The following is a 16248-nucleotide window of genomic DNA, read 5'->3' as shown; positions in this document are numbered from 1 at the left end:
TTGCCGTCATATCGTCATAGCGGGGTTATCTCAGGTATCAGGTCATCAGACTATCCAAAAAAAAATTGAAAGTGCACCAATTCATACTTCCTGGACTCGTAAGGAGATTCTACGGTTGTTCGGTGGACCGCCACACCGTTGGCGCTCATTCATCGCACTTTCAACTGTCCCGTTACACAGTTCAGGGGGGTCTGCCATCCAAATTACTCAAATAATCCATTCATTGTCAAATCAACTAAGCCTTTCGATGGTTCTTTTGTATTACTCCGCATAGTCGAGAAGTTGATCCAAACTTGCAACTCTCCCTCGGAAGGGCCATATCGGTACAAGAGTATCCCTTTGGAGGGGCATCCCTGTACTCCAACCGCCCCCACCACCAGGCCGTCATTTTGCTTCCTTCATGATGATCAACCCAGTACGTTGTAGATATGTCGTATGGACTTTTGCCGCATTCATTCGCATAGCTCAAGCATGGTATTGGCTACAGAGTCATGCACCTATCACCGATCTTTACGTTCTGCAGAATGGTTGGCCATCACGACTTCCTGGTGCAATCTTTACCCGGGCCCCATGACCTGATATCAACTCTATGATGGAGTGGCGTGCAAATCCTCGTGGACAACCAACCAGCAGTGACACAACCCCTCCTTCTTGGCTCTGGCTTTGATGTACATCCCTATCGGCGTATCAACTCTCTCTACCACGCTGCGAGAAGGATCCCATGATGTGTTCGTCTAGCCAATCCCAGCACATTTACAGAGTGTCGCCTCTTTAAGTGATGTGTGCATCATTCCATACGACAATTGTCTCATCATACTTCCAGTCCACCGGAAAACGGAGTATACAATGGAGTAGTCCTTCCTGGGTACTGTATTGCGAAGAACATCTTTGAAACTAGAAACAAGATCCACAGGCTTGAAGAATAATGACCATAATTAAGCCCCTTTTCTTTCGCCCTTTGCAATGTACTCCGCTGCTTTTCTTCTAGAATTAGTATCAGTGATACATATGATCAAGAGAGTACGGAGTACGCGGTCCCCACCGGACTATGCATTCTAGTTTCAAGTCATGGCGAATAGGGGGCTAGCCAGCCCTACCTACAAACCCAGAGGTGAATCAAAGCGTTTTATTTGATTCATTTCCACGGTTCATCGACAGGATAGTGTCTCTAGGCCCTGAGAGCGGGAAGTACCTTGGTACGCAGCGCGTTTTCCCGATACTATGGCATAGTCACCCTTTTATATCCCTGGGCGTACAAAAGTACGTGGTATGATTCTGATCTACAACTAGCATCAGGACAAGCACCATGAGGTCCCAACGCCGACTGCCAGAATGTGGCCGAAGCATTTCCAGTAATGATAGCCACACGGGGTGGAATCCACCCTATCATAAGCCCCCTTTTTGCACCCGTTAGGGCCTCCAGCGCTACGAAGGGCAATTCATGTTCCCCAACCCTGCCGTGCTCGCCCTTTTTTTGCGGTCGGGAGTCCCAAGGTCTCAAACCCTGCTCCTACCGCATGCTATGAATGGTTGGAATCTACCGACCATCGACGATCACATCATTATTCCAAGTTGGACTTGTCGATCTTTCCTTCTGTCTGGTTTCTGTGTGGACTGAATTTTGACACCATGCAAGTGCCATGCGTAGCGGACCCAGGCGCCTACGGATTCTTTCCCGCTTTTTCGGGTGCATGTTGCTCCATCTGACTACGTTGTACATTATGTACTGTACGGAGTACATGATGCAGATAACTATACGTTTTGAGCAGGAAAAAAAAAGAAACTAACATGTAGTGCCACAGCAACAGGACGACAGTTAGCTCCACTTTCTTTGCTTTCGAGAACATAACATATCTCCCGAGCGCGTTACGGAGGAAATTAATCTTGATACTCCGCGCCAAGCACCAAGTCGACCTGCGGTGTACACAGAGGACAGATTTCCCGTCCATCTAAGCTCTCCGATGTCCCCCGACAAGTCTAGCGTCCACTAGATCGAATTAAACCATGGCACACTTTGATGAGGATGGGCGTTTGCTTAATATTAGCCTCATATTAACTGTGGGTTTTTCACCCGATTTAATCTTGTAGAACACTGAACAGAGGTATATTTCCGACGGACAGTATCCGAATCAAATTGTGATTCAAACGCCTCGGGCTTTTTGGGTAGTACGGGAGGTGAGAGCCACAATACAAAGTTGTGGAATAGGGGAGGATCCACACAAGCTCGGGTATGGAGTCTGGCTTGATTTTGAGGCGTAGAGTCTCGAACAAGGATGTTGCAATTATTGATCTATCACCGCGGCCCGTGTGTTGGTTCAAGATTCCATTTTCACTCTGGCGCAAGCACTTAACCCAAGGAATGGATGCATGGTACCTGTGTCCTGTACGTTGTACATGTAAAATGCTATACGACTCCGCAGGGTCAGGGCTGTAGATGAGTCATATCACATGCCATCCATGGATCCATGGATGGATGGGATTTGGTGGTATCACGTGATATCGCTTATTTGCCAATCATAGCACGTCCCAGCCCCTTGGACTTCGCCACCGCCTTTAAGATTTTGCATAAATACCCCCTTCTCCCCCGGCTCTTCCTTTTCTTTTTCTTTCTTCTTCATACTTACCTTGTTTGGGTGACTGCGATCAACAAGGCGGCTCACCACAGACTGGTCCCTGCATTGCACATCGTGGCGGAACAGTCTGTTCAATGGTTCTTTACGGGTCATTGACAGGCGTATTCTTTGGCACTCTCCATTCGTGGAACTCTTTCTTTTCATCAAGTTTTGAGCCATTGGCTCGAGGTTGGAGAAGAGATTTAGCCTGTATACAACATAGATAATGAAGCTCTAGTAAGCTGTAGCCATTCACCTTCGCCCTACATTAGTCCTCGTAAACTCGTCCCTGTCTCCAGTGTCTTCCATCCATGTAAGCTAGTTAACGTCGAGTCCTGTCATGGACGCTACCTCCAGACGCGCATCAGTGGCTGTGCGCTGTCCTTAATGAGAACATGTTCACTTCCAGTTCATTCTACGGTGCTTCAGTACTCAGTGTCCCCTGCTATCAGTCGTCGATCGCTGGGTTCTCACTTCCCGGCTCCGTGTTGTTGACATGACGTCTGACTCAATCGCTTCGCCACATATGTGGCGACGAAGCCCAGGCTAACTCGTACCAGCAGCATAAAACCAGCCATTGCATCCTACTAAAGCCAATCTCACAGCATATCGAATTTCAGTTTACCATCATTCTCCTGTGCAACCTACTTCTCTCAAACCCACTGCGGCACCCGCGACCGAAAACTTCACTCTCAACTAAGATGCCTGTCCCCACCGCCGACCTCTTTGACAAGCAACAAAGCGACGCCAACTGCACGCAACCTGCCAGCTCAGCTACACACACCTCCTCCGACCGGACGGACAACAACAGCTATTTCGGGACCGCGCCTGGCAACTCAGCTAGTGCGTCGCAGAATACTGAGGGTGGTCGCGCTCTGACCAAGGAGGAGGCTGATCACCTGTACGAGGAGCGGATGGAGGAGGAATATGCGAAGAGGGATGGCGGTGCTTAAGTCGAGGCGATGTACCCGTTTCTGCGTGCTCGTCGACTCCAGTCGATAGGTCTAGTCGGCGGGAGCTGGTGTCTACCAAGGACGATGGCCTTGTTTTCTCTTTTCCTTTCTACCACGATGTATTATGTGTGAATTATCCCTTCCCAAAACAATTGTCTCTTGTATTTGCAAGCTCCCGAATTCATGATGCGACACTGCACATTGGAGCTTCAAAAGCACTAGGACATACGTTATCTTGGCGTGGTGCTCGAACTCGTATGTAATAGCTGCGAGTCCTATTCAAACAAGCATTGGCTGTCCTGTTGTTTCGCATCCTTACTATGGTGTTGCATATGTCACCGGTATGAGGTCCATGGATATTGTCGTCCGGATATAAGCCGGGGGGTAGCACCTCCCCGGGGCCGAAACCTTGACTGACACAAAATAGAACTGGTTTCTTCGACGCCGCCAATGGTCAGGTACATTACACGACTATATGGCTGTTTTTCTGTGGTAGAGTTAGTGTGGATTTTCAGTTCAATAAAGCCGATGAAAGAACCCCGAGATATATATATCTGATAGTGCTTCGATATATAACACGAAACCTGGCCCCAAGCACATCACATATTCCGTTAAAATGAGCTTCTATCCCAACCAATCTACATCTGTGATAACCCCGGCTGATTTGGAACCTATCCACACAAGTCGCCTGTACCTTCGACCACCGACAGGGGCTGGCGCCGCGGCCATCTTCGAGATCCGCCGACGACAAGACGTGGCGGACTGGCTGTAAGATTATACCCCAAGAACAACAACTACCGTGATAATCCCAGGATAGATACTGGCTTATGACCATATATGCTCAGTGTCCCATTAGGATATCTAATAGATGACTTTGTGACTGTTTGACGTGGAAAGGTGGCCGTGGATACCTGATACTGACAACCAATGATGCTTTTGCAAACTCGCTTGTTGTACCTTAAGTATAGTGACAGTAAGCAAACAACAACTGAAAACCTGGGTATGTACACTGTGCAATCTCTTATTGATGTACATAAGCATGAAAGAGAACTTCTTTCTTCATCCTTCATCAACACCCCAGTCCTTATGGACATCCTCTACAGCACACATCTACACCTCTATACCAAAAATTGCCTATCCGTGTCAGACCTCCAACGTAACCATGTGAGTCAATAAACGCAGCCGTCCTTGGGAAGTTAGGATCTCGGAAACTGAACTTTACACAGGGACCTAACAGAAGTGGTGATGACATATGGCAAGAGGCCTGGTCTAGATGTCAAATTAATGCGCGCGATGAAGCCCTCACAGGAAATCGTCATCCATGATATATCACAGGTTGATTTTTATAGCAATCTCACATACACTGTTCGCCTTAGGGCAGCAACAACTCAGATTGTGGGCACCCAAGCCCCAACACCCTGCAAGAGATGCGAAAACACAACTTGGCCATTCACAGAATGTGTAAGGGTCCCGACCATGGCTCGCGGTTGTTGTGGAAACTGCCTATGGAGCAAAGATCCCGTACAAATGTGTAGCTTCGTCCATGGTACGTACTCTAATGCGACGGGTATCTTATGACATATAAGCTAACAGCCACTACAAGATACTGCCGTGGCTACTCGCCAGCATGGGAGTCGCCCAAAAGTGGTTCTTCAAGGGAAGGTGACCAAACTGAAACGAGAAGTAAGACATTTTGATGAGACTTTGAAAAGCATCCAGTCTGCCATGACCCATTTCCTCAACGAAGAACCCACTAAAACACAACAATTTCAAATCAACGGTGGTTTGGTCACTCTGAAATCTAGCGTTGATGACGTGCTTGAAGCCATGAAGGATGTATCTTTGAAGCATGACGACAAGGACGGTGAGGAAGACAACGAGAGGGAGGATGAGGAAGACCATGAGAAAGACGGCGAGGAAGATGACGAAGAAGGCGATGAGGAAGACGATAATGAAGAAGACGAGGCGGAAGACGAGGAGCAATGAGCAACTATCACGACATGTCAGTGGCCTGTGAAGAGGAAGAAGCGGTCCGAGTCAAACAGCAGATCTTTGGTCAGGGTATCTAGTGTAGCGCTGGCTGTATAAGGTCAAAAAGGAAAGAGAAGGAAGTGCTGTCTGGGATGTGATGTTAGTTCCAATGCAACCTACGGTGCGCCCACGAATGATATTAAACACATCAAGATCGCCAGAAATGCAGGTGGTGCAGTGTAGAATCGGCTTCCCAGCTAAACTGAGCTCTTATATGGTGTGCAGGAACCCTCTTCTCCATTTACATGAGTGGTTCTACTTAGGTAGGCAAGAGAGGCCTTTGTCATATACTTAGAATCTTAATAGGTAAATATCTAGGTCGCTAATCTCAACAATGGACTCGAACCAAACTACAGCTAGAATATGGGGACCTGTGGAATTGACGCTGTTAGCCGGTCATGCCCAGGTAGGTGATTACATATGTAACTAGGTACTACCTACCTAGACCGTCCCCCGACATTAGATCGACCAATCCACCTCAGAGCACCGGCATTTACCCCTTGTAATTGCCCGATTGATGGTCGTTGCTAAGCCTTCCAAACTTTGCCGAATATAAGACGTCAGCGAAGCTCTACCTGGTTGAATTGCTGTGGCGGTGATCGCCGCTGGAAAACAAAGTATGGTTCAATCTTGTGCAATATGATAGCATTTCTGCTCAGTGTAAGACCTCTAACCAGAGCTTTCTCTGTCACTCCGTGGAATAAACCTCACATAAGGAGCTGTTGACATGCAATGCATGCAGGGTATGCGTTTGTCTCTGTGCAGACTGAGCATTTGCCTGGTTTGTCATGTTTGTCATTCTCGGAGGCTATTTATACAGCCTCCTTTCCATAGATTCAGACCTTTCTTCATCTCCATCTTTCCTCTCCTCCGTAGCCTCAACAGGAGCAACTGCGCCCGAGGCAAAAGATGAGTCCAAAGAATCCCTTAGTCCGGAAGAGTCATGTCATGTTTTGATATTCCTGGGTTGGGAAGGCGGTGAGAGGTGTCCTTTTGCATCAACCGTACGAGTACTCGGTGGTGTCACTTTTATTCACCAACCATTTTCAAGTATCTTCTTATCGGCCTTCTGCAGTGTCTATTCGGATTTGCTACGTGCTTCGCCCGGCCGCCTTACATCGCGACGTTTGACGTACGCCCCACCCATCCTTAGCCCATCATGGCTTCGCGACGCGAAATCAACAGCAGTGAAGATTCAGCTGACTCTGGAGCGTCATCCATTGCACGAGATGCTAGAATTGCTCATCTTTTCTTGGATGCAACTGAACTTGGACTGGAGACAGACTCGGCCATTCTCCAGCGATCGCTCAGCTTGAAATCCGTCATTTCGACGACCTCGTCTTTCAGCCGCCGCTTCCAAAGTGCGCGTTTTCAACCGGACCTGCAGGAGATAAATCAAATCGGCAGTGGCCTACAAGGCGCCATCTTCGAGGTGGTAGGGAAATATTACGTTCTCAAAAAAGAGAATCCAGGCAATGAAGCACGATCCTCAAATCTCCGGCGCGAGTATAAAACCCACTGCGATGTTTCGGCCGCATTCGAACGCTACCGAAGCGCAACTGACAACAAGGTCCACGTTCCTAAATCCCATAACTTTATCTTCAAAACACAAAACGACGCGTACTGGGATAAAATCTTTTCGAAAATACCCCAGGCTTACCGCACGCGTGGGGACGTCATCACTATGGAACGGATTCTTCCGTTACCGAAGGTCGTACGGAAAGCGCTTATCACTTATTTTTGTGGTCGTGAACGGGATCTTAGTATCACTGACATCGAATCCCTTCTCAATAACCCTAGCAATAAGCACTGCCTCGCCCGAGTCTATTTGGGCAAGACTAATGGTTCTATCAATCAGGATAACCCAGCCCCGCTCAGAAATTTCCCTCTCCACCTCGGTTTCATGAAGGAACTTGGCATCGATACCCTTCCGCTTGCTAAGGAAATGGGCAAGGCATATGCAACCTTACACTGGGGCGCCGCCACAAACGGCGATGATGTTGAATTCGTGCTTGGCACATTAGCCTCAGGGGAACCGAGAGCTTTGGTTGAGTCTCCAGACTTTCAGCACCGCGCCGTTGGACTCCATCTTTTGGACTTCGGCCAATGCGAGGCGGTTGACTTAACTCAGGACTGTGATGTCGTTTACCAAGCGTTCAAAGGGGCTATGGTAACGGGTGATAACCAGCTTTTTATCCCACATTCCTCGACTAGCCCGGCATTGTTCGCAGCCTTCAAGAAGGGATATATTGATGCTGGTAGTGTCATTCTATCAGCTAAGCAGCTCAACAACAAGTTTAGCATGGAAGATTTCATGCAGGAGTATGAGGAATATGCTGAGGATCTCGTGTATTAGCTTACTCACCGTGCATTCGAGGGTACACTCGACCACGAAAATGGACCGATGGTTGAAGTCTTGCTTGTGGTCTTATCTCTTGGGATCTTTTTCTAGACCCTTTCGCTGCTTTCTATTAGAGGGGAATCAAATTCATAGCTCAACTTCCTGGGACTGACTTGGAGGAGAAAATATGATCTACCAAAGACAAGGAAAATAGCTGACCACAATCTCCAATGAATTCAAGCACCCAGAGAATGATAGCGGCGACATAGTCTACATGTAACAAGTATGAGTGGTTAGACTCGTCTCACCTCGAACCGTGTGTAATCAGTAGATACACGCACTGGACTTAGCACGGGTTTGAGGTTAGGTCTTTTATGTTCGTGGCGAGCGTTTACAGGAACAATATGTACTCCGTACATACTTAAGAAACAGAAACCACCAGATTGTTTCGATATTGCGTGTTGGTATATGTAGACTCCGACACCCTTAGCAGCCACATAATTTTGTAGCATGCGATGACATACTCGTTCCCCAACTATGATCAGTTGGGGAAACCTGTTCCCATTCCCCCATAGGCAATCATGACAGATCCCCTGCTACCCCAGACCTCTGGGATACAGATAAACCAAAGACAGAGCAATTATAACAAGCTATGAGTACATCCGCCCAGTGCAGTTGTAGCCAAGAGTGGTCTCAAGGAAATATAGTTGTTGTCTGCTGTAGAAGACACTTTGCTCAGTCGTCTCACGACATCACGTGTAGACCGAAATCACGTGGCTGGATCCGGCCAGCTTGACAGAGCCACCCGAGAACGAGTCCCAAGGAGAGCCCGGAATATCTGCAACAACAGAGCCGAGGATCTGTGCCTCTCATTCAATCTATCTGTCTACTGTCACTCTTTAGCCTTCTCTTTTCCCCTGTTTTCTTACCAAGAGACACGGCTCCTGGTAGCCTCCTTACACCATGGCTCCGCGGGACACCTTCTTCCGCTCGGCGGATATGAGCTTGACCCAGCTCTACATTGCCAACGAGATCGGAAGAGAAGTTGTCAGTGCTTTAGGTGAAGTCGGTCAGGTTCAGTTCCGAGATGTAAGTGGCTTAGTTCGCTTTGCTTTGACACTCACCGCTGACCTCTTTCTAGCTCAACCCGGACACGAACGCTTTCCAAAGAACCTTTACAAAGGAAATCCGTCGCCTCGACAATGTGGAAAGACAGCTCCGCTATTTCCACCAACAGATGGAAAAGGCCGCAATCCCCATGAGATCTTCCTCGGATTTCTCCGATACACTGGCTGCCCCTTTAGCCTCGGAAATCGACGAGTTGGCTGATCGCAGCGAGAGCCTTGAACAGCGGATTATCTCTCTGAACGATAGCTACGAGACTTTGAAGAAGCGCGAAGTCGAACTCAGTGAATGGCGATGGGTACTTAGAGAGGCCGGTGGCTTCTTCGATCGGGTAGGTGGCTTCGAGTATACCGCCGTTGACAGACGAGGCTAACTGAATAGGCCCATACACAAACAGAAGACATTCGTCAGTCCTTCGACAACGATGAAGCTCCCTTGCTCCGCGATGTTGAGCACCACGCCCCTCGTCAAAATGGAGACACCCAGGGTCAGCAGAGCTTCTCGGAAATGAACATTGGATTCGTTGCTGGTGTTATCCCCCGAGACCGAATTGGAGCGTTCGAGCGTATCCTCTGGCGCACCCTGCGTGGAAACCTTTACATGAACCAGTCTGAGATCCCGGAGCCCATTATCGACCCGGTGACCAACGAGGAAGTCCACAAGAATGTCTTTGTCATCTTCGCTCACGGCAAGAATATCCTTGCGAAGATTCGAAAGATCTCGGAGTCACTCAACGCATCCTTGTACGGTGTCGATGAGAACAGTGAGCTGAGAAGAGACCAGATTCACGAAGTGAACACCCGTCTCGGCGACGTTGGCAATGTGCTCCGTAACACCAAGAACACCCTTGATGCGGAACTTTCGCAAATCGCTCGCTCGCTCGCCGCATGGATGATCATTGTCAAGAAGGAGAAGGCCGTTTACGATACCTTGAACAAGTTTTCATATGATCAAGCGCGGAAGACGCTGATCGCCGAGGCGTGGTGCCCGACAAACTCTCTTGCTCTGATCAAGTCAACCCTCCAGGATGTGAACGACCGTGCGGGCCTCACTGTTCCTACAATCGTCAACCAGATCCGCACCAACAAGACCCCTCCCACTTTTGTCAGGACGAACAAGTTTACTGAAGGATTCCAAACGATTGTGAATGCCTACGGTATCCCTAAGTATTCGGAAGTCAACCCTGGCCTGTACACGGTCGTCACTTTCCCCTTCCTGTTCGCAGTCATGTTTGGTGATTGCGGTCACGGTGCACTAATGACCATGGCGGCTTCTGCTATGATCTTCTGGGAAAAGAAGCTGGCGCGGACTAAACTGGATGAACTGACATACATGGCATTCTATGGACGATACATCATGTTGATGATGGGTCTGTTCTCGATCTACACCGGTTTTATCTACAACGATATTTTCTCCAAATCTTTCACCATCTTCCCTAGTCAATGGCAATGGCCCGACGACATCAAGCCCGAGCAAATGGTCGAGGCGACATTGAAAGAAGGCTATCGCTATCCAATTGGTCTGGACTGGAACTGGCACGAGGCGGACAATTCTCTCCTCTTTTCGAACAGTATGAAGATGAAGATGAGTGTACTTTTGGGATGGTGCCACATGACCTATGCCCTTTGCTTGCAGTATGTCAATGGACGGCACTTCAAGTCCAAGGTTGATATTTGGGGCAACTTTGTTCCTGGATTGCTCTTCTTCCAGTCGATCTTTGGTTACCTCGTCCTCACTATACTCTACAAGTGGTCCGTGAACTGGCAGGAGAAGGGAGTGAACCCTCCCGGTCTGCTCAACATGCTCATCTTCATGTTCCTGAGCCCTGGTACGGTGGACGAGCCGCTCTACCCTGGCCAGAGACCGGTCCAGGTTATCCTGCTCCTCATCGCTGTGGCCCAGGTACCTATCATGCTCTTCCTCAAGCCGTTCTGGCTTCGCTATGAACACAACCGTGCTCGTGCCTTGGGTTACCGCGGTCTCGGCGAGAACTCCCGGGTGAGCGCACTTGACGCCGACGGTGACATGGACGGGCTCGGTCGTGACAGTATGGCCAGCGAGGGAGAAGGCGTTGCCATGCTTTCTCAGGACATCGATGACGAAGAGCACGAAGAGTTCGACTTTGGCGACGTCATGATCCACCAAGTCATCCACACCATTGAATTCTGCCTGAACTGTATCTCTCACACTGCCTCTTACCTTCGTCTGTGGGCTCTGTCGCTTGCCCACCAGCAACTGTCGATCGTTCTCTGGACCATGACCCTTGGTGGTGCCTTTGATCAGGAGAGCCCCGTGACCCGCGTTATCATGATTGTTGTCAGCTTTTACCTCTGGTTCGTACTGACTATTTGCATTCTGTGTGTGATGGAAGGTACCAGTGCCATGCTGCACTCACTTCGTCTTCACTGGGTTGAGGCGATGAGCAAGCATTTCGTTGGTGAGGGTATTCCTTTCTTGCCTTTCAGCTTCAAGACCCTGTTGGAGGAGGACCCCGTGGACTAGTCCTTTCCTTTCTTTTTCTATAACGCACGGGATGTGTCTCCTTTTTTCCTTTTTTTCCTTTTTCTTGTATTGTAAAGGGTCTAGAATTATACATTATCTATATTGTACCGATCCGGTCCACCTGTTATTGTTCCATTGATGTAGATCCCTACATATATCCACACCGAACTATCATTTATAGCGTAGATATGCCCCTTTAATTACCTACACGTAGACACCAATGGCATTACCTAAATCTCACGATCTTTTCAAGTGCGCATGACTACGAGTGGGGTATAGGGAATTCATTCTTCCGTTGCTGATCCCGAGGCCGAGTCGGGCAAGGAACAGACCGGGAGGATCTAGATCGTTGAACAGTCTTCGATTAGATTGGACATGTATTCATATTAGTATGATCGTATAGCTAATTGGAGAGTATTTATTTTTTATCTTCTTAAGATATCAAAGTTCCTACAACGATCAACAATAGTAATGATACTGTGATAACAAACTACAGTTAAACAGACGGGCGTTCCCGGCAAGGGGATAACCGGACGAGGGGCGAGGGTCCGGGTCACGCGGGGCAAAATGACGAAAACGGGACTGAGGTCAACTCCCCATACTTCTACCCGGTTTGATCCCCTCACTGACGTTGAACTACTTTTTACTTTGCCTTGTTTCAATATTGCCACTTCTACTACTTAAAGCTACTCTTAAAAACTCAATTGCTATACCCCTTTCAATCTTTATACCCTAGATCACTCCAAATACTTCAAAATGGCTTCAGCACCCCCGTCGGAGCGGAGAACATCAACACTGATATCGTCACACTTTCCCGCTTCTTCACAGAAGAACAGATCAAGTACCCTGAAGCTTCCGGTGATTTCACCCTCCTCTGCCATGCCCTCCAATTCTCCTTCAAGTCAATTGCCTACTACATCCGTCGTGCGTCCTTGATCAACCTTACCGGACTGGCTGGTTCCTCGAACATGACTGGTGATGACCAGAAGAAGCTGGACGTGATTGGCAATGATATCTTCATCTCCGCGATGCGTGGCTCCGGCAAGTGCCGCATCGTTGTCTCAGAAGAAGAAGAGGAAGTGATCCGATTCGACGAGCACCCCAATGCTCGCTACGCCGTCGTCTGCGACCCCATCGACGGTTCCTCCAACCTGGACGCTGGTGTGTCTGTTGGCACCATCTTCGGTATCTTCCAGCTTCCCGATGAGGTCCTCGGCCCCAACAAGACCGTCGGTCCAGAGGACCTGCTCCACCCTGGTACCAGCCTGGTGGCGTCCGGCTTCACCATGTACGGTGCCTCAGCGCAGCTGGTGATCACGATGCGCGGCGGCGGTGTCAACGGCTTCACACTCGAGAACTCGCTTGGCGAGTTCATCCTCACCCACCCTAACATGAAGATGCCCGCAACGCGCTCCATCTACTCCGTCAACGAGGGTAACAGCCAGTACTGGGACGAGTGGTGCAACGCCTACTTCCACAGCCTCAAGTATCCCGAAAACGGTGGCAAGCCTTACAGCGCCCGTTATATTGGTAGCATGGTCGCTGATGCTTACCGTACTCTGTTGTACGGCGGTATCTTCGCCTACCCGGCCGACTCGAAGAGCCCCAAGGGCAAGCTGCGTATTCTGTACGAGTGTGCGCCCATGGCTATGGTCTTCGAGAACGCAGGCGGCCTTGCTGTCAACTCACGCATGGAGCGCTTGATGGAGGTTGTTCCTGAGAACATCCACGATAAGAGTGGTGTCTTCCTTGGCTCCAAGGGTGAGGTCCAGAAGGTCATTGATATGTACAACAAGTACAAGAAATAAGCGTCTCGTTGAGACGTTCTTTCCTTCTTTCTGGATGCTGGTTTACTCCGGCATATTCCCTCTTAACACTATTTATTCATCTACTTGTTTATACATTTTGGATTCCCGACCTCCTCGTTGCATGTTTTAGCGCTCTACGATACTTATACCTGCACAAGTCGGGATAAAAATAAAAGAAATCATTAAATTACACTGTTCTATAGTGCTACCAACTGCGTATACTCCATAGCGGATGCATAGTCCACCAGACCGGTTGCCAGAGAGACTTCCGATTTAATCGGATTTGACGCCTAAGACTCGCACCATCTCTGCATTTATTCCCCCGGGTCGTGCTGGGTCGAAGCTCAAGGTCCAACGAAACAAAGCGGAGTTTAGCAATTGCTTGATGCAGTTTTGGCGATAGCGTCAAAATTTACTAGGATTTAATGACTCCTCATTCGAGCGGCCGATGGCGTGCTCCGACTCAGCCCTATAATAGCCAGCAGCTTCCAAGAAAAAGATAAAGCAATCTCAACGATTTGGTCGGCGGTGTCATATCCCCATACTTCAGAGGCCAATCCAGCTGCTACAGGAGATACATAGCCCCATCCTATTCAGCCATGTCTTCTCTACCCATCGATAAAGCCCCGCGCACCGTGGAAGCCGAGGAAAACCCCACGAAATCAGAGGCTCCAGCCGGCTCTGAGCCCACACGCCAGAAATGGTATGAGTGGTTTGCGCCGACGGACACGCCCGCCGAGCGACGGCTGATCCTCAAGCTCGATGGATTAATCATCGTCTTCGTCTTCCTGGCGTACTGGGCTAAGGTCCTGGATTCGTCGGCTACGGGTACAGCCTATGTGTCTGGCATGAAGGAAGATCTAAAGCTTTATGGGAATCAATTGAACTATCTGCAGACGGTCTACATGTATGTCAATTCGATGGCTTGATGATGGTGCCCAAGGAGGGGATTGAGGATCGAAGCTGACTTGGTATAGGGTTGGTTTTATCACGATGCAGATTCCTTTGACTCTGTTGGTTCGTTGTCACTAAATTCATCTCATGGAGCTACTGATTTGCTGACTACCATTTATAGATGACTCGCTGCCCCGTGAACTATTTCCTGCCTGCCGCCGATCTGTTCTGGGGCATCTTCACCCTGGCGCAGTACAAGGCCAGCAATGTTACCCAGCTCTACGCTCTACGCTTCTTCGTCGGTGCCCTCGGTGGCTTCTTCTTCCCTGCTGTGCAATGGTATCTGGGTAGTTGGTACAAGCGTTCGGAACTGTCCCGCCGAGGCGCGATCTTCTTCATTGCCTCTCAGGTTGGCAGCATGAGCTCGGGGTACATTCAAGCGGGAGCTTATGCCACACTTGATGGCCGGTATGGCATTGAAGGGTGGAGATGGCTGTATATAATTTGTGAGTGTATCCCGAGTCCCACAAGAGAAAAAAGAGACACAGTTTAACGATACCAGGCTTTGCATGCACAATCCCGATCGCCTTCCTAGGCCTATGCGTCCTCCCCAGCACACCAGACAAATGCAACTCGCGCTTCCTCAGCGCCGACGAAGTCCGCCTCGCGCAAGAGCGCATGGCATCCGAGAACCGCGAGGCCCGCCAACCCTTCACCAAGTCGAAGGTTCTCCAGATCCTGAAAGGCTGGCGGCTGTGGGTTCTAGTAGCGTTCGCATTCTTTTTCTCACAGGCAGATGGCGTATCCTCAAACAGCGGCTTGCCTATCTGGCTTAAGGAGGAGGGATACTCGGTCGAGAGCATCAACACAATCACGACAGTCTCACCGGCAGTCACCATCATTGCGTCCGTGATCTGTGGAGTTCTCTCTGATGTATACGATGTGAAGGCTATCTTGATTGCTGCGACTGCTGTGCTGAATATCCTTGCCTGCATTGTACTAGCCATCTGGAATGTTCCCGTTGGACTGAAGTTCTTTGCTTTCTTCCTGTCTGGCACGGCGGATGGTATTGCGGCTATTATCTATGCCTGGGCAAATGAGATTTGTGCTCATAGTGCCGAGGAGCGTGCTATTGTCATCAGTGCGATGAATACCATTGGTAATACCTTTGGGGCTTGGATTCCGCTTTTGTGAGTGTTGGTGCAACCTGTTGGTGCTGAACTTTATACTGACTTTTTCTCTTACTTAGCGTGTGGAAGACTGTTGATGCTCCGAGGTACCTTGTTGGGTATAACTGGACTATTGCCCTTGATGTGTGTATGCTGGCTATGCTGGCGGTTCTGTATCGGTTTTGGGCCCGCGAAAAGAAGCTGTCATATACATAGATGGGCTGCCAGGTGGTAGACAATTAAATGAGGTATTTAAGTTGGATTTTAGTTATAACCTCAAGGTTCGTTGTCAAGGTCATAGATCCCAAATGACTTCGGCTGGGCCGTTGAGGTACTTGACGTAAGCAGAACTCGCCTATGGTGGAGCTAGTCCCAATATGGACTAGCTCCGGCTGAAGGTGATTCCGCGCCGTCAGAGCTTGAAAAAAGTACAAATTTCTGTTTTCACTCTTTTCTCTTCCATCATCCTACGCTCATCTCCAGCATGGTTAATGCTTCCAATGCAAATGGAGACTGAGGTCGATTGGTCTCTGGCCTTGAGCCATCAACTCTCGATACAATGCGTTTTTCACTAACCAATAGCCGCCCTACAGGATCTGCAACGATGGTAAGATCTTGTCCACTCCATTTTCCCCCGACCATCCATGCACCTCCCAACATGATGATACCTATAACCAAACAAACTAGAGTCTTTGACCCCAAGGGGAATGAAACCTATGTTATTGCACGTCAGGCTGATCTCACCTCATTGCTTTGGACTATCACACAAATCTTGAGTTGGACTGAGCTAACTCGCCTTTCCAGAAATGATCG

General features: G+C 49.1%; 6 protein-coding genes across 6 annotated transcripts; all 6 read left to right on the top strand.

Annotated features, from left to right (window-relative positions):
• Positions 1 to 3313: 3313 nt before the first annotated feature.
• N7489_011360 (uncharacterized protein) lies at positions 3314 to 3565 on the top strand (the record flags this gene model as incomplete). The annotated part of the gene is made up of 1 exon (XM_056717109.1): positions 3314 to 3565. The coding sequence occupies one exon, from the start codon at positions 3314 to 3316 to the stop codon at positions 3563 to 3565; it is 252 nt and encodes an 83-aa protein (XP_056564731.1).
• A 616-nt stretch (positions 3566 to 4181) lies between these two features.
• N7489_011359 (uncharacterized protein) lies at positions 4182 to 5551 on the top strand (the record flags this gene model as incomplete). Its single annotated transcript, XM_056717108.1, has 3 exons — positions 4182 to 4333; positions 4792 to 5026; positions 5159 to 5551. 3 exons carry the CDS (start codon positions 4182 to 4184, stop codon positions 5549 to 5551), a joined length of 780 nt encoding a protein of 259 aa, XP_056564730.1.
• A 1204-nt stretch (positions 5552 to 6755) lies between these two features.
• N7489_011358 (uncharacterized protein) lies at positions 6756 to 7952 on the top strand (the record flags this gene model as incomplete). Its single annotated transcript, XM_056717107.1, has 1 exon — positions 6756 to 7952. The coding sequence occupies one exon, from the start codon at positions 6756 to 6758 to the stop codon at positions 7950 to 7952; it is 1197 nt and encodes a 398-aa protein (XP_056564729.1).
• A 948-nt stretch (positions 7953 to 8900) lies between these two features.
• On the top strand, positions 8901 to 11564 carry N7489_011357 (H(+)-transporting V0 sector ATPase subunit a; the record flags this gene model as incomplete). The annotated part of the gene is made up of 3 exons (XM_056717106.1): positions 8901 to 9026; positions 9079 to 9393; positions 9444 to 11564. 3 exons carry the CDS (start codon positions 8901 to 8903, stop codon positions 11562 to 11564), a joined length of 2562 nt encoding a protein of 853 aa, XP_056564728.1.
• Positions 11565 to 12131: 567 nt separating this feature from the next.
• On the top strand, positions 12132 to 13372 carry fbp1 (fructose 1,6-bisphosphate 1-phosphatase; the record flags this gene model as incomplete). The annotated part of the gene is made up of 2 exons (XM_056717105.1): positions 12132 to 12175; positions 12301 to 13372. 2 exons carry the CDS (start codon positions 12132 to 12134, stop codon positions 13370 to 13372), a joined length of 1116 nt encoding a protein of 371 aa, XP_056564727.1.
• Positions 13373 to 13971: 599 nt separating this feature from the next.
• Positions 13972 to 15651, top strand: N7489_011355 (uncharacterized protein; the record flags this gene model as incomplete). The annotated part of the gene is made up of 5 exons (XM_056717104.1): positions 13972 to 14279; positions 14350 to 14389; positions 14448 to 14772; positions 14829 to 15456; positions 15516 to 15651. The coding sequence occupies 5 exons, from the start codon at positions 13972 to 13974 to the stop codon at positions 15649 to 15651; spliced, it is 1437 nt and encodes a 478-aa protein (XP_056564726.1).
• Positions 15652 to 16248: the final 597 nt, after the last annotated feature.

This window comes from Penicillium chrysogenum (assembly GCF_028827035.1).
Source record: "Penicillium chrysogenum strain IBT 35668 chromosome Unknown utg000005l_segment0_segment0, whole genome shotgun sequence".
NCBI classification, from domain to species: Eukaryota; Fungi; Ascomycota; class Eurotiomycetes; order Eurotiales; family Aspergillaceae; genus Penicillium; species Penicillium chrysogenum.
Note: the sequence above shows the minus strand (reverse complement) of the source record. Positions and strands in the feature narration are given on the sequence as shown.